The 18,353-nt window shown below is 43.7% G+C and overlaps 2 protein-coding genes across 2 annotated transcripts in view; one reads left to right on the top strand and one right to left on the bottom strand.

The window, feature by feature from the left end:
• LOC135918732 (parafibromin-like) overlaps positions 1 to 17,792 on the bottom strand; it is a 232,335-nt gene extending 214,543 nt beyond the window's left edge. The window contains exons 1-5 of the mRNA XM_065452378.2: positions 17,573 to 17,792; positions 16,980 to 17,085; positions 11,873 to 11,911; positions 10,837 to 10,918; positions 748 to 803 (exon numbers count right to left, since the gene is read on the bottom strand). Of these exons, the coding sequence (XP_065308450.1) occupies positions 748 to 803; positions 10,837 to 10,918; positions 11,873 to 11,911; positions 16,980 to 17,085; positions 17,573 to 17,703 (414 nt within the window). The 5' untranslated portion in view covers positions 17,704 to 17,792. The remainder of the gene's footprint in view (positions 1 to 747; positions 804 to 10,836; positions 10,919 to 11,872; positions 11,912 to 16,979; positions 17,086 to 17,572) is intronic.
• LOC139052296 (piggyBac transposable element-derived protein 4-like) lies at positions 1,303 to 3,070 on the top strand. The gene has a single exon (XM_070529378.1). The coding sequence runs from the start codon at positions 1,718 to 1,720 to the stop codon at positions 3,068 to 3,070; it is 1,353 nt and encodes a 450-aa protein (XP_070385479.1). The 5' UTR covers positions 1,303 to 1,717.
• Positions 17,793 to 18,353: the final 561 nt, after the last annotated feature.

Below are 18,353 nucleotides of genomic sequence, written 5' to 3'. Positions count from 1 at the left end.
AAACACAGTATGTGGGAGCAGGACACTGCAACGTTTTGACACTCGCTCCGGCTCGCTCAGTTGCTTTGTATGCTGCTACTCGCTGTGATGGCCAATGTAGAAGCATAGCCTATGACCGAGCGATAAGAGAGCAAGTGTCAATTGTTATAAAAGTATAACGCCACATCAGCAAATACTATCAACAGCTAATTAAAGTGCAAGTAAGAGGCACGAGCACTAGGAAAACAAAATAGCTAACCAAGTAGCACATCATTTTTGTACAGCTGGTACCCAAACATTCACAGTATGAAAGGAAGTGAAGCACATGCCCTGTAAATTATGTACAGTCAACCAAAAAAGTTTACGGACCAAGAGATCTGACGCAAAGCTGAATATCTCCCCAGTCTCAAAACACAGCCGGGTATTCCGATTTTTAGCCTTTTGTGGCATATGCAAACAACATTGTGATGCACAATTTTACTGGCTGCTTTTAAAGGCTGCTCGTATATTTTGAATTTACTAAGATCCCGTGGTCCGTAAACTTTTTTTGGTCGACTGTACCTTCTCATGTATCTAGTAAGGGTACACCTTGAAGGTAAAATAAACACATACATGCGACACCTGTCCTACGTGTTTTCCCTAATTCCCATTTTCTCACACTAAATGCACAAATATGAAGAAAAAAAAACTCTGGCATTGTGGCATGAATGTGCTCTCTTTTTTTTTTCTCAGGTTTATATGAAACTGAAGTGCGACGATGGCACTCACCTCGAGACGCGGCTTCTTGAGCACCTCATTTTGGGGTTCCTCAGCTGTTCTCTTAACTGCAAGAAAAAGAATGCTTCTGACAGCGCTCAAATATGCCACATTGTATTAGTTACAACAAAAAATGTCATGTTATCCCTAGCTTTTCTATGAAATGCCAATTCATCAACGTGTCCCAAATGCTATTTCTCCTAGAATGAAAAAAGTTGGCCCGCTGCCTAATGTGACCAACCAACAAGCCGCGAGAATGCACAGTAAAAGAATAAATTAATTAACTCTTTCGCTACCGCGCCTATTCAGATCGATCAATTTGATCGACGCATTTCAAGTTCAAATTCTCGCGCTCTTGCGCGGCTTGCGCGCACCTAGCGCCATCTAGGTTAGAAAGTGGGAAGCACTCAACAATTTCCGCTATGTTTTGTTGGTTTTTTGCTTTCCGGTTTGTCTCCGCGCGCCGCAAAAAGTTTCGGATTGTCCGACGAGCGCGTCGATCATGGCTTCGTCATCGCGCGCAGACGCTCCTAAAAGACGTCGTGTTTCTCGCCAATCGAGCGCTTCTGTAGCTGATTTTGCGGATGTAATCAGTAGTAGTGAGCCTGAAGAAGATGTGGACACATCAGAATTCAGCACCGATGACGAGGATGCATCAAATCAAGCCGGAACATCCAGCGGGTGAGTTTCAGTTCTATGTGCGGCGCACATAGCGATTACTAATATATAGTTATGGGCAGTGGAGCATGTACTCATAGCTATATTATGTATTTTCAGGGTCTCAACGTCATACGGACACGATTCCCTGCCCGCAGCTGTAAAGCGCGTGCAGTTTTTTCTGAGAAGAAACCCGAGGGTCGAAGTTGGCGGCGCGCTCCGGAGTAATGCACGGCACTTCATACGGGCCATCGATGTCTTCCAACTATTTTTCACAGCAGAGCTGATAAACGCTATCTGCGAAAACGCCAACAAATATGCGTGGATGCATATTTTAGAGACGCAGACTTACGCAGAAAAGGACGGCTCTTGTAGAAATTTCAATCCGGGTGAAATAATGCAATGCATTGGAATACTCATATACATGGGAATTGTGGAATTGCCTCGCCTCCATCTATACTGGAATACATTGAAATTGTTTTCGGGCTTCATTCCTCCGAAGATTATGCCCAGGAGTCGATTTTTTTCGTTCCTTGGTTTTCTTAGTGTCATGGACCCGGAGAAGACTGACCCTGTCCGCGATGGCAAGCTGCACAGGATCGCAGATTTACTGCGGCATGTGAACGACGTGTCAGGGCAGCTTTTCCAGCCATATCGAAATTTGTGCGTCGACGAAAGAATGGTGAAATCAAAAGGACGATCGGGAATTCGGCAGTATATGCGTGACAAGGGGGTCAAGTGGGGGTACAAGTTATGGGTCCTCGCTGACTCAAGAACAGGCTACACTGTTCAATTCAGTGTTTACACTGGGAAGCGAGAAACACCCAGCTCAAAGGGACTGGCTTATGACGTTGTAACCCGCCTTTGTGATGCCTATTTGGATCAAGGCTACATTGTCTACCTTGACAACTTCTACACGTCCACCTCCCTCTTTGAACATCTCCTTGAAAGGAAGACTCTCTCCTGCGGAACAACGCGCAAAGATCGTCGTGGATTTCCCTCCCAGTTGAAAGACTCCACTTGGGAGAAAAAAGCAACTCGAGGTGACATTCGCTGGCTGCGGTGCCGTGATGTGCTGTACTTGCAGTGGAAAGACAAGCGCGCTGTAAACATGATAAGCACAGCACACACTGCCAACAATCACGTCACTGCAATGCGAAAAGTGAAGAGAGGAGACCAATGGTCAAAGCTCCCCATCAGGAAGCCACTTTTGATAGAAGACTATAATAAGGGCATGCTTGGTGTTGACAAATCCGATCAACTCATTGCTTCCTATAATGTCTTGATGAAGTGTGTCAGGTGGTGGAAGACACTGTTCTTCCACTGCATTGACATTGCTGTCGTCAACAGCTTCATCATTTTCCAGGAACACAGGGAGCATCACCCCGAGATAGAGGAGCTCTCCAGAAAGGCTGGCTTTGACCAGCTTTCATTTCGAATTGAGCTGGTAAACCAGATTTTTGGGTTGGACGACAGACCTAGTCACCCTCCACCTCCTCCAAAGAAGTCTGAGCACAAGCCCCAGGTGCAAAAAAAGCGCCGTAACTGCAAGCTTTGCTATGAAAAAACCAAAGTAGAGATGAAGACGGCAGTTTTTTGCGAGCCATGCGGTGTGCATCTCTGTTTCATCCCGACGAGGGACTGCTTTGGTGAATGGCATGCCACTCGACCACGCTAACTTTTTTTTTGTGGAAAGAACAGTTTTTTGAAAAACTTTCTGAAACTTGTGTTATTTCTTTAGAACATATAAGGCTACAAAACGTATATCTTCAATTTTTTTTACCCCTGATATTTTTAAAGTTGTGCACCTTTTTCCAGCAGAGGGATGTGCTGACTGTATAAATTTTTACTTTATAAACATTTTTTCATTAATTTGTGTAATAAATACATATGAAATATTTACGTTATTGAATAGTAAATTCCCTTAGCTACATGTTGATACCAAACAATGTAAATAAGGCATTCGTGCATAGCCGCCAAAAAGTATTTCCTTCTACCTAGTAAAAACTGCCCTTTTTCCCCTGGTAGCGAAAGAGTTAAAGAAAACCATAAAAAGACAGTCTATAAGCTTAGCTGACTGTCCCTGCATGTTAGTGCGGTTTCTACTCGCACTCCAAGATGATTAGGTGGACAACAAGGTGCCCATGATTAAAGCCAAACTTGTCAGGTTTATCTTAAATGTACTTTTCTGCTTGAAACTGACTTGCTTATTTGGTGCTTGCTTTATTTTGGCACAAATAAAAATCAGTGGAGTACAAAATAAACAGTTAAGCACAAAATTATATTTTAAATCCAAACACGATGCCGCCAAATAAAAAAGAAACAGAAGCAGCACCCTGCAATGACACAAAACATGTTGTGCAGTGTAGTCTACTGTTAAAGAGAACACATGAGGCACATCTACACAGAACCTGCGACACATCTTCTTCCCCCTACACAGAACCTGCAACACATCTTCTTCCCCACTTTCTGCAGCTTGTATGCTGCAATGCCAGGTGCTTCACATCAGCTTTCACCACACTCCTGCTCACAGCTACCTTTCTGTAACCCCTTTATTTTTTTTACTCCTGCCAAACTAGAAACATGCTCTACTTGCATAAACCTCAGTTCACAATGTAATCTGACACAAGGTTACATCAGATACTGCATAATTTGATGTAACCTTATGTCTGCATGTTGCAGTTGTAATATACAAAGTAGTTATTCCATACAGAAAGGCAGGACAGATCCCACACAACTGCCCTGTGAAACAGATAGAGTGAGACTTCTATGACCATACTAGTTGCATAGCTCCCGCAGCATTGCCTGCCATGTGCGAAATGGGGAACACAATCTTGGAGCCCATCCTCTGGCATTCTTGCGAAGTCAGAAGGTGCTACACAGTTGTCACAGTTGGTGAAGGGAAGGGTGCTCCAGGAAATGGGTCAACAAAAGGACAAAACCAAACAGTACGCAAGGTCCACTGACCTATGCTGCACATGTATTAAAATGCTGATCACTGAGGCCTCCTTGTCACGCTATAGGTAGTGTCCAAAACATGGTGTCTATGACATGTTTCGAGCTCCACAATTGCTTCTGGTGCATGCAGTCAGCAAAAGCATAGCCTTCATCACTGGGGCGTGGATTTGAACACGACCACCTGGCAATGAACAACAGCCATCAACATTGAAGCACTATTTCGGGTCAATGGATTCACTTTGGCAATTTGAACTGGAGAACACACAAGATGCCCTTCAGATCATGTGTCAAAGGCATTGCTGTAAACAGCAGCACTCTGCAGCCCAAGCTGACTGAGTCATGCAAAAGCCTGTGTGCGGTGCTATCACAAGGTAGTATGAGCGAGTTCCTCTGAAAAAAATCTCATAAAGTAAATGGCATTTTCTTTCATGTTCCCAAATGTAGGGCAATTTGCTTTTTTATATGCTAAACCTAAGTTTTGCATCCAGAGTCCTTTTAAATGGAGTACTGTCATTTATTACTTGTCTTTTTTCCCACTTTTTTGTACCATAGAAAGTCCAGACCCTCTAGCTGAAGAAAAAATACTGGAAAGCATACAAGCATGCTAAATAATTTGCTATAATACTTTTTCTACAGCCTAGTTTTGATTCTGGTAGCCAAGAGGTGGACTGTCCTCATGACATCATAATACACTGGCTCACCCAGTTCCTGCAATTGCTGTGGCTGAAACACATGAGCACAGCAAGAGGAGATCCATGCTACCCACTTGTTCATTTTTTTATGAGCAAACATTACCATATCTAACTATCGCTACACAACCTCAGCAGATTTTGCTCTGCACATCACGATAATGTGTATGATATGTGTATGTCAATGATGGCATTTCAGGACCAACTTTAGTTACTATATCAATTGAAGATATCTTGCATTTCGCAACCTACATACTTGCCGAATGTTGTCTTTATAAATGTAAGAAGCATGCGCCAGAATTTAAACAACTTCTAAAATATGTCAGCATTCATTTAAATTATGGCATCAAACATTCTTGTCCCTCTGTGCCCTGCGCAGACCATCTTATTTTGGAGAGAGCCTTTATTACTGCTACTCCGGTCATTACATCTCACACAACAAGTTACAAGATGTACTTTCTGCCATACCAGGAGGTCACACCAGCATGACAGAAAAGGCACCTTGCCATACAAGTGTTGACAAGAATGACCTTGTCTGTGCTTTCACTGTGCAACAAATAACGTCTCTTGCCTACGTGTGATATGTGCACATTGCACTCTCAATGAGCATCAATAATGGCTGATAAAAGGGACACTAATGTGAATTTCAATTATGGATGCATGTCATAGGATACGCTGCACAGGTCACTATTGAACCTTTGTACCACTTTCAGAATGAGCTATAATTTATTCTTAAAAAGTGCATAAGTACAGCAGACACACAATGACCATGAAAGCCCCTCTTGGCTTTGCATGAGCTACTGAGTGCCCTGCCAGTGAGTTAATAAATACATGTGTGAGTGATTGCTACCCTCAGTATTAGTGACTGCACTAGAGCGCACCGCAATTGTCCATTGCATGCATAGTGGGGGATGCACTCGTAATGAAACCATTTTCTTTGCTTATTATTGGCATTATTAAACTAAGTTTTTTGCATTGATTTCCGAATATGTAATTATTTTGGTGTCGGCCAATTAGTTCCCAAGATTACCAACATTTCATTTCCATTGTTTGAGGCCACCATAGAAAAAGTGGCATCACAAAAATTCCATTGTAAGACTTTAGTAAGATAGTTAACAGTGGAAAATTAAGCACTGGAGGTTATTTTTTTTCATTCACAAATGAATTATGTTGCAATATTTACGCCACTAAGTTGGCAAATTTAGAAGGTTTATGTTCAATTGAATGTAACATAGCTGATAATGATCAGATCAAGAAATCGCCCTCAACACCTCGATCCTTACTGTTTAGACTATCTAACGCCGCCTCAAAAATATTTTTGATGCGATATTTTTCCCATTTTGAACAATGAAAATTAAATCTTAATTGTTTTAGGAACTAACCTTCCTATACCAAGGCTAACAACACATTTGAAATCAGTGCAAAAAAGCTTAACAGGAACTTAAAGCTTCATTAATATTAATAAACAAAGAAAATAGTTTCAAAACATCATAATAATAAAACAATTTCAATACTCTTAAAGGGACACTAAAGGTTACCAGAAAGTCAAGTTAAAGTGGTAGAGCAATGTTCTAGAACGTCTAAGGCGTCAATATAATTGCGAACAGAGCTTTAGTAACCGAGAAAATGAGGTAAATGCATGACACGATTTGAGACCCCCCAGCGACATTCTGGTACTAGCCCGATTACAAAAGCACTCCTCATAATTTGTGTTACTAATACTCAACTACTCGTATTAAAAATATCATTTCATTCGATTATAAGACGGAAGAAAATGCTACTTGCCTACGTCTATTCGATTCTAAGAAAAAATAACATTTTGACGTTACCCTTCAGTAGTATGGGTGTTCGAAAGGTTTCATTTTCGCTAGACTCTGCAGCGTGCACGCTTTGGAGTTTCAGTAGTTTCGTTATCGCGTCGTGCTGTGCGGGTTCTGCTGGCTCGCGAAACTTTCATTTCAAACAAGCAGTGAGAATGCCACGTCCTTGTGATGTCGTGGGAAGCCCTCGTTGCTTTCCCGCTCCGGAGAGCCGGTGCCGAGGCCGCCGTCGTAGTACGCAACGACGCCGGCAGCGCGAGCCCTCAGCAGCAGGTCGCGCTCGTCAGTGCTCAAATCGCTGAAGTTGAGCCCAGTATCGCGAGCCAATCTGTCGTTGTCAGGGTCCATTGCGACGAGCATCGAAGTTTGCGTCATAGAATAAAGTACCAGCTTATGGTCGTATGTTTCTCCTTCCACTAGCCACCATACTCCCGCTTTCGCTCTGCTGTCGGCTCTGTCTTGGCTCCGTTTCTGGCCGCGCGTTTGCGCTTTGCGTAGAAAAGCCATAGCGCCGTCTGCGGACACCGTTCTACTCACTGATGACGCAACGTCACTATGAGACCATGATGTCAGTACTCCTCGATGGGAGGGCGGGCGATTTGAATTGCACTAGAGGTACGCGGACGCTTCAGAACGCATTTTCTCTTAAAATAAGTCTCTCCTTGGCACGAAACAAGCGTTTCGAGGTTTCTGGGATGGTATTTCAACAGTCCACGTTCACTTAATAGTAACCTTTAGTGTCCCTTTAAATAGAACATTCTTAGGTCATTATCTGCATGCACCAGGGAGACCTATGCGCTTAAGGTCCCTAGATATTTCAAGGTAACACCCTTCTTTTCATCTAGCCTCCGTCCTCCTTAAATAACTGCACTCTCCCACCATTGCCTGTGAGTGATTGGCTTTGTAGTGAAGTGGCATTTCCATGTCACCACACTAATCTTTAGCGCCACCAAAGTGTTCCAAACATTTTTCTACACAGCATGCTATATGCCAGCATATGCATAAATATGGATTTACAGTACCACATGGAATACAATTTCAAAACGAGTATTGATAATAAATGTAGTAAGACACAAAATAGAAGCAACTTGTTTTTTTTTTTTTCACCCATGTTGAGAGGTTTGTATCCAGTGCTCCATGTGGGTGGAGGCAATGTTACTAGACTAGCTTCAGTTGTAAAACTCTCCGCCCGCGCGCTTACAGCCGGTGTCGCCACTTCTGTGACAGCCGCCAGATGGCAGCGCCGTTCCATCGGGCTCCACTGCAGACGCCTCGCCGCAGCCTTCAGCCCGTGCGGACGGGCAGTTTGCGCGTGTTTCACGCTCGCTGGCGTTTTCCCTTGTCCGAATTAGTGATACCACGAGAAAGCGGTATCCACCTACAGCCATAAGATTTATCGGGCCAGTTGGTTCATACTGTAATAAGGGTAAACTGCACGAAAGAAAGAAACGCATAGAGCGAAGCGCGGAAGCTGTGTTTTTTCCTGCCGTCTTAACGTTTCGCGCAGTTTAGGCTCAGAAGCCTGAACATTTGGCCAAAGCGTATGATTAGGATGATCTTCATCCCCACCGAGGCTTCTCGCCACGCCAAAGAAGCGCAACAAAAAGAAAGATGAGGTCAGTCTTTAAACACACAAGCCACACACACACACACACAAAAATATCATCTGCTCTTCCACTCCGTGAAGATGGTTAACCAGCGAAGCTGAAACGTGCGGCCCGTGTTTATCACTGGGTTAATCTAGAGGATTCATTAAAGTATTTCTGAATTATGCGGTAACACACACAATCGGCTGCGACTGAGAGAACGACGTCACTGACGATATGCCCGTAGTCCGCCGTTGTCGCTTGCGTTCGATGTCTCGAGTTTGCTCGGAGGCGTGATTAGCTGCTTTCGCCCGATTTGCGATTATTCAAAATTAAGTTTCTTCAGAAATTAAATCTATCCGTTACGTAAGACAATGAGTGGCTCATACTGCCTTAAACAATGGCCCCTCCCACCGTAAACGCGGCCTCCCCATTACGATGACAGAAGTGAAATTCTACGCTGGAATGATGAACGGCAACGCAGCCAGCTGTGGAAGACGACGATGAACGTAGGAGCAGTGGCACGAGCGCGTGTGCCGGTCGGCACAAGGAATAGCCGAATTCATGGCCGTGGTGCTAGCATTACGCAAATTAGGACCATCAATTACGTCAGCCGTGATAGTTACTGATTCTTTATCATTGTGCTCATCCCTTACTGCTTCTAGTGATTCTCGCGTGATGAGGACATTTCAATCATTGGTACCTGGTTACTTGAGAAGCGTGCGTTTGATTTGGGTGCCCGGCCATAAAGGACTAGTCATTAATGAAATTGCAGACTCTCTAGCCAAGGCATCGATAAGTGGCCCGATTCTTCCTTGCTGCCCTTTGACTACTTATGTAATTGCAGCTAGATTTCGCAGGAGTATCATTATACAGTCAGTATCAGGCTCCGAAATTACTAACTCTGTGGAGTACGGACATCTCCTGCACCCTTGGAACAGAGATTTTTGCCGAACACGGAAAATTGAAGTGTCCATCACGAAGCTGCGCTGCCGTATACCTGCATTGAACTTCTACCTCCACAGGTCTGGTCTGGTCCCCTCACCACTATGCTCATTCTGTGGCGAAGCGGAGACAATCGACCATTTCTTGTTGTCTTGCAGACGTTTTTCTATTATAAGAAAACGACTACTCGAAATCCCGCTTCGCTCTATTGGTCTGACTTTATCAGTGCCTGTGATCCTATCTTTTGGAGCCTCCATTGTTGGGTTCAGCAACAGAAATGTTTGCTTGGCGATCCAAAATTACCTCATTGAAACTAATCGATTTCCATGTTAGATTGATCGTTCTCCCTCCCAACCATAGCTTTCTTTTATTTCTTATCTTTTATTAATTATTATTATTATTATTGTTGTTATCTTATACCCGGTTTTAATCTGATTATTTCTTTTTTCTCCAAACACAAAACGTTTACTTTTAAACTCACACGCCCAAATTGTTAACTCCCTTGTTATCGTTATTATTTTAGGCACCTAATTAAACCGCCCGATTCTTGGCCAATCCTCCACTGTGGGTATGTACCACGGCCACTCAGGACAACAACAACAACAACAACAGAATCGCTCTGTTCCACGCCGAGCGAAGCGTCGCATTGCTGGCGGCACAGAAAAAGCAGCGCGCCGAACTGTCGACATCGTTCCGATAGCCGCCTATGCAGCCAGGTGCGCAGCACGTCGGCATCGTCTGCTTATATTCTCAACAAACTCGGCGAAAGCTACAGTTTCGCGGATTACATGCTTGCTGAAATTCGCCTTCAACAACGAAGCACACAGTACGCTGCACCGCGCGCTTAGTCCGGCCCGCCCGCGTAGCCGGCTAGTGAGGAAGTGAAGCCGGGCGCGACTGCAGCGCCACGAAGGCGCGGGCGGGTGGCGGTTCCGCGCAACGGCGCCGAGTTTTAAAACTGAAGCTAGTCTAGTAACGTTGGGTGGAGGATTACAGGAGGAAGGTAGCGGAAAAGGAGAATGTGACTCAGAATCGTTCAAAGCGCTGAATTGTCTTTTAGTAAGCCTTTAAGCTATCTTTACTGAACAATAACAAAAATGCTTCGTCTCACATTAGAACAAACCTCAAGGGGCCAGCAGTCACTGCGAACCAGTAAGTATGAATGGAAAAAGTAAGTTTTTGTTCATTGTGACACTCTTAAGACCCTTTGCTTTCATTGTTTTCATTGCTTTCATTGTTAATACTGGGTAGTATTACTCAACTTAATGTGTTCTACATTTCTCCTATTATGCTCACAATGGAATAGAACCCACAGCGTGAAAGAACACAATGTATCATTAGGTTGCTTAGTAGGCTGAAGTAACCAGGACACAGGTGAAGGATACAGCACAGAATGGTCTGAATGCACCTACCATAGACACTCGGACATGCCTACCTACTACCCACCTTGTGTGGGTATCTCGATGGGGGCGCTCTTGTCGATATTGGCTGAGGTGGCCGTCTCCCCGTTCAGGTAGGCGAGGATGTCCTGCAACATGGTTGGACATCGTTAGCCCACTGTGGCAGCTGGTCAAAAAAAAGCTTTGCTGGGGCCAGAAGGTGCCATGGCACTTCAGTAAGCCTACCGTGTACATGCACATTACCATTTGAAGGACTCTCCTCTTTTCATTATCACAAGCTTGCTCTCATGCTAAACCCTTTGCGGCCCTAAACTTGCATCCACTTTGTGACCAGTACAGCATGAAACTACATTTCCATAGCTTTGGGCATCACAAAAGAAAAGTACTACTTATGTGCAAAAATGCCTTGATGAACTACACTTTTTTTCAGCATCCTTGTACATACACCTTCCCCAATATGCACTTGAAAACAGCATGATACTGTTTGAAGCACTGCTACAGCCTGGAATTTTTGGTGCACATTTAAAAAAAAAGAAGCTGTTCCTCTTCTGTCGCCTCCTTCTGCCACTATAGTCAGATGACACGGCTTCTGTATCTGCTCTCCGGTGTAGGATGTCAAAAAACATCATCGCAGTCCCTGACATCATGAGAAGCGTTCCCATAAAATGTGCACAGCAAGAATGACACCATGAATGTCCATGGCAAAGAAACAGCTCAATCAGAAGTTGCCCTCACGCTCTCCAGACATTTGCACTGCAAATAACAGGCAACAGGGTGAAACTATAGGATCATGAACTAGTGCGAATTCCCAACAGACTGCACTGTACATACACCAAAAAGAAAAATGCTTGCAATTTAAATGATCCTGGAAAGCATTTTCCAACAGCCCATCAGCATACTTATTCTTTGATGGTGCAAGGGTCCCAACATTGATCCACAAAGAATTAAGCCAAAGCATATTCTTGCATAATGAAATGCATGGCTGCTCTGTTGTTTTAATGCTCCACGACCACAAAAGACAACAAAGAAAGCCATTTTCAGTGCTGGAGAGAATAAGTTCCCCCCTGGTCAGAGCAACTCACCTTTCTGTCAGGACGCCTAACAACAGGGATGTTTTCAGCCTGAAAAAAAAATTACAATAATGAAATCTAACAGGCTTCAACACACCGAGGTGATCTCAGATGTAAAAGAATGCAGCTGCACAAATAGCTGGAAGCTCTTAAGAAGTACAATCTTTGATGCAAAGAACAAAACTTGGTCCAAGGCCACAAATAGAACAATGTCTGGGTAAAGGGACCATCTACCAATTTGTTCAAGGCCCCCCTCCTCCTTCTGTGACGTAATTAAAAGTGTCCATGTCCACAGCAGTTAATTCAGAAAATGCGTGAAAATTTTCCAAACCAAATTTTGTGAATCTACAAACTGACTAAGCATGAACGACAGCAAGATTGACAACTAAGAGCATTAGCTAGAGCACATAGAAAAAAAAAAAGAACTCAAAACCAGTGTGTCTTTTGCAATGTGAAAAGTAAGGTTTTTAAAGTTTTTGTGATCAAAAATATTTTAAAATGTGTGCAAATAGTGATGGGCTTCTGGAGCTTCAACGTGCAGATGTGGGGCCCTATTATGTAAAACTAATCCAATCTGTTTTTTGATTTCAAATCAGCCATCAGCCCTCCCTGATAGGTCAGAATGGTTCAGGTCTAGCCCATATGGGCGGGAACCAAACCTATATGGGCAGAGCCATTTTTGACCTCTCACGGAGGGCAGCTGTCCGATTTGGAATAAAAACAGATTGGAACAGTTTCACGTTATACTGGCATGCTTTCTTCTTTTTGATGGACATTCAAATGCATTCTGGTTTCCTGCTCCCTTTTAAGAGCGACAGTAAGCGCACTTGCTGGATAGCACCAATAAAGCAACAATGCTTTATTTTTTATCGATCTTTTCCGAACATTTCATTACACATCTTTGCAAGCAATAGTAACTGGAACTGCACAGAGTGAAGATGTGGTGCATGGACTGGACTCCAGAGTACTAAAAATTCACACTTTACATTTTTTTGCTTAAAGGGACACTAAAGTAAATTAAATTTATGATGCATACTTTAAGTCACATTGTATAGGTCACTAACACACCATTTCGCCAGTGTTCATAGTTCTCATTTACATATATAGAACACAGAAAACTAAGAAGCAGCTGGTGAGTTAATAGAGAGCTTTAGCATGTCTAAAAACATAACGTTTTATGAAGTGCAAGTTCACTGGAATGACAGGCACCTGCAGCAACACTCGTGACACCATCTCATGACACAGAGCACAGGCAAATGTTATTCCACTGACCATGGTCTATTGATCTGTCACTAGTCCCCACAAGTAGCACGCTGACCAACAGCTTCATGCAAAGCTTGCTCTGGTCCCTTTTAGTATTGTACAAACCACATAGATGCCTTGAATTCACACCGGAAAGTGAACTCAAGTTGGCCTCAGGTTGAGGCATGGTGTGAGAGGTACATATGTTCCTATGCACTAAAATAGTTGCTTAGCTGATGTTTTTTTTTGGCAAGCAGAAACAACACCACATCCCTCTCACTGGCTTCCTGTGTGTGATTGGGAGAAACTTCAAACAAAGAGCCAAGTGCTTTGTTTCTGAGAAAGTCTTTAGAATGCTTTGAGCAAAAGGATAGACAGTTGGGCGAGTTGGTACGGTAACATGGTTGGTACGGTAACCTTGTCATATTCTTATGCTGCTGTTTTTGCAATCACCTATATATATGTTCTTCGTTTTAATAAAAATTTAGTTGAGAGTTAGCGCTCGTCCTGTCTGCTCCTTTCTGTGTCCGTGTTCACTTCGCGCTACAAGCCAAGACAATGCTTTGTGCTTGCGTGCAGGCATTTCGTCGTCTACCTCTATTCTGAAGAGCACTAGCCAAATAAATCAAAGTAGCACATTGAAACGAAGCCATGCTAAGCATAAGTCTTCGTGTGACTCTGGTAGCAGTTACTGTAATAAATTTCACCCACACCTAACTCACAATTGGCCTGTATCATTGGGTCATCGGGAGGTTTCTCTTAACCTCCTATTTAGAAAGAACATGTGTAGAATACGCAAAATATGGCATAGCCAATCTGAATTTAAAGTTTTGGAAGCAAATCAACAAAATATAAAATTGCCTTTACTGTCCCTTTCAAACTAAATATGCTTCTTTCAGAGTCAAACCCACAATTTTTTTAATTCACAGGTTGCAAATTCAATACTCCAATGTGGCAGTATCATAGCGTCCGCATAACAGGGTCAGCCCATATTCCCACCTTACTCTTGTGCTTCCTCAGATTAGTGTGGAGGTAATGGCCATGGAGTCTGGCGTCATGGTGTCACTTCCAAATAAAACAAAGTTATCAACACTATTATTTCCTCCGTGGCCCTAGCTATATATGGGGTGTTCGTTTAAGACCACACAGAATCATTAAACCTTGCCTCTGTCAGGCAGTGTAACTGTAGTCATTTCATTTAGCTAGATTACTCGAAGTGGCAGTCATTACTCGTACAAAAAATCAAAATGCCCAATCAACTAACCCAAATTCTCTAATTACCTTTTAAATTTATTATTTTACACCACATATTGCAATTTAAGAGTTGTAGCCGGTGAGCTTACAAGGCATCGCCACTTAACAATCACTGAGGATGGCACCGGTTTTGTTGCCAACTTCGAGAATTATTATCTAAAAACAGGTGTCATCCTGAAAGTTTGTTCCAAGCAGATACACTTTATGAACTCATCGGCTACAATTAGTAAATTGCAATATGTGCCATAAGGTAATTATAGCGTTAATTAGCAATTCCTTGCTAATTAGTCAGTTATGCATTTTGATTTCTCAAGTAAGCGATGATTAGTCCCTCTCTGACTAATCCAGCTCAAAGACTAGAATTATGCTACCTGCCTCAGGGGATTATTAAAAATTGCACATGAAACACCCAGTATAACCCCACATGGCCAAGGACAAAGTAAACACGGTGATTACAATTCCTGCGCAATGCATCAAACACAGAAAACAATGTTTTGTGTGAGTAATGGCACAGATAACTTTTTGCAATCTTTTTTGTTACACCCTGGCAACTAAAATTTAAACTGTAGTGTTTAACATCTCGAAACTGTACAGTGGGTTATGAAGGATGCTGTAGCGGAGGGCTCCGGATTAATTATGGCCACCTGGAGTTCTCTAATGTGCACCTAAATGTAAGCACACAAGCTTTCTTGCATTTCTCATCCATCGAAATGTGGCTGTTGCAGCCGGGAATCGAACCCGCAACCATGTGCTCCCCAGAATGCCACTGACATGGATAAAAATAAACTATACTAGTTTTTGAAGCCAAAGTGAACATCACGAATACAAGTGAAATAGTTTTCTCATGGTTTTGAATTGTCTATGAAGAGTTTGTGCAGGCAAACTTATTTGCTGTTGATTATAAAATAAACTAGCCTGAAGGATTTTTTTTTTTTTCAAGTTTGAATTTAAAGCACGATTGTGTTAAGGCGAGTCTTGCAACATGATTACACTGCTAGTTATGAGGTCTACAAGGGCATGCCTAACTTGACCTAGCCTCATTAATGATGGCATAAATCATAATCATGGCATGGAATAAAAATAGATTAGACTAGTACTAAGTTATATAGGCACAATTGCATTTTTTTTTTATTCTTCTTTACTTGCCCCTGAAATGCTAACTGTTCAGACGACTGTTATCTGCTATGCCTATTGATGCTGAAACATTCCAGAACACATTCAGATTAACTGAAGAATTAAATTAAGGATTGTAGTAATTCCAATTCCATGAATTCCAAGTAAATGGAATTCATGTGCAGAAAAACAGTGCTAGATATTAACCAGGTAAAGCAGCTTTCTGCAGTCTGTGACTGCATTTGAGAATGTCAAGCACACAGCTATTGGGGCTCATTCACAGTGGCAATGCATAGAGATTGTGTGACCAGTCGCAATGGTCACTTTGATCGAAAAGTGACTTCTTTCGGCCTTTCACACTTGATTGTTCAGTTGTGCGACTACTGAACCAATCATCAGTGCAGGAACAGGGCGCTTATTTTCTGTGGTTATGGTGGTGCAACAGACATGAATGGCACCAATCGCGAGACATTTTGGTGTGGCGACAGGCAGGCAATGCCAACAACAGTTGCCGTGAGTCACATGACTCAAGTCAATTTTAAACAGAAAAGCGCGTATTTTGACAGGGACTAGGAGGGAGACATGACACAGAGCCTAGTCCCTGTCAAAATATGCGCAATTCTGTTCAAAATGGCTTACCAACTCACCCAAACATCAATTTTAACCAAGTCAATTGTCAGTGTGAATGTGCCCTCAGCTTGTCATCTCAGTAGTGTGTGCTGCAATCTGTTTCCATTCCACAATGCAATGACATCATCCCTCTTCCCCCCAAATATCGGTCACTATTGGGACAGACAGCACAAGCATGGAAAAACTGGTGATGCCAGCATTATGCTTCAGGTTTGTGTGATGGTGGCAAGCTGTGAAAATTTTCCATGCGTGTAGCTTTTCATGATCTTGTTTTCTATTCAGTGTGCACTGTGGTCTCCCTGTGCTATTGCTGGAAAACCAAATCCTCACCCTATACATGACCCAAACAGTACTCGTAAAATATAGAAAAGTATCCGGAAAATCCAGCAATACTCCTTAGTTCGAATAGCGAATCGAATACCGCAATATTCGACCCGTTATACGAAATGTTTGAACACCCCCTCCACGCACGCACGCGAGCGCGCAAACGCAAATCCCTTACGCAACTGGTAATGCATTTCATCAGCTCCGCTGGCGGCGCGTTCTTGTGCTGCTACTGCTGCCCATTTTGTAAGAGAAACCGAACCAAACACAGACACTCATGTATAATTTAAGTACAGCAGTGGCGTACGGACGCATGAAGGCTGTGCCTGGACAGCGACAAGCTTTCGCTGAACCCTGCATCACACGCAGGGCTTCATGCCTAATGGTACAAAGTACACGTAAATGGTACAACCGAATGCACAAGAACAGGGACGGCTGCCCGTATGCATTTTGAGTACCAATGATGAATGAGCGCGCACGCGCGCTAGCAGCGATGTGTACAGAGACGGACCAGACGGACGGAGCAGGCGTCCACCAGTGTCGAGGAAGCACTTACCGCAGCTTGTCGTACGTACACCGGGTGAGACAAGTGCACATTTCTTAAAAGAAAGAGCAAGCACTGCAGCGTGTAGTACTCCCGAGGTGCCCCATCTTTCCCGGACCTAAAAACAACAAATCGACAGATCGTGAGACGGCTTTCCAATGAAACCCTGGCTTCGGCGCCACTAACTCTTCGCGATAAGTGCTGCTGGCTGCAGTAGAACCAAACAAGTGTCGTAGGCTACATTCTAATCGTCCTAGCGCAAGTATTTTTCTCCAAGGTAGTACGCTGTCAGGTGTGCATCAGTACGAGAAAGTGCAGGTGTCAATATGCGGACCACGTAGTGGGTGCCCAATGCCGCAGGTCAGAATGCTGCTGCCCAGCTGCAGCACTGACTATGGGAACATCGCTGCTTCAACCACTGTGTTTCCATAATCTAGAACGGCACTACTCCAGACCCAACAGCAATCGGTACCCAATACACGGACAATATTGAACATAAACGTTGTCAACCACCAGTCGCTAACAGGAGCACACAGCCTAAGCCTAGACATGGAAAAAATAATGCGCTTTCCAGCCCTAAAAGGGAGCGTTTGACCAGCACTCACCCCCACACGAGGTAGTTTGTCTTAACGGTCTTCGGCCAGGAGTACTCGTCGAAGATTATTTGCGAGTTCTTCTCAGCGATATCCTTCTTGTTGACATTGAACTGCCGCAGCAAGCTCAACGGGTCCGCCATGTTTGCTAGAAACGCATGCGCGAATGCGCAGCCACGGCCGCTCAATGGAAACGCACTTGGTGCGGCCCGTCGCGTCGCGCCGGTTTTTCTGGGCGAGGGCGTGATGCGAGAGTTTACGGCACGACCTACTGGAACTCCAGACCTGCACAGATATCCGGCTTCTATGGGAGCAGCTTGCGCCCACTTTCGTTCAACCGACTGCCGTAGGTGGCGCTTTTATAACCTGTTCGTCTGCTACGAGGTGGGCTGTTGTGCGGCGTTGTAAGTAGTACGGCAGCTGTTGTGTTGCGACGAACTGCTTCTCTAGTTGACGATTTTTGCTAACACAGTGACAGAGATGTCACAAGGCTTTGATCGGTCACTTGGCTCCAAAAGTTGACTCACCGAACCTAAAAAATGTCGGAGCGTGTAGTCAGCTGCTCTCTAAAATAGCGTTAAATAGCCGCTCCCACTGCCTTTTTAAAGGAGATTATTATGAATCGCATTGTGTATAGAGTTCGCAACGTACCCACCAGTTTCATTGTACACGTTGTAAAATTCGCGTCTGCGCTCTTTAGAAACTTGAAGCCACCGTAATGTTCGACGACAGAACGATTACCACTCATTTTAACTCTTAAAAGTTGTCCGTGAGTGCGTCACGAGTTCAAAAA

This window comes from Dermacentor albipictus, unplaced genomic scaffold, assembly GCF_038994185.2.
Source record: "Dermacentor albipictus isolate Rhodes 1998 colony unplaced genomic scaffold, USDA_Dalb.pri_finalv2 scaffold_21, whole genome shotgun sequence".
Lineage (NCBI taxonomy): Eukaryota > Metazoa > Arthropoda > Arachnida > Ixodida > Ixodidae > Dermacentor > Dermacentor albipictus.
The sequence above is the reverse complement of the archived record's forward strand: the minus strand, read 5'-3'. Positions and strand labels throughout refer to the sequence as shown.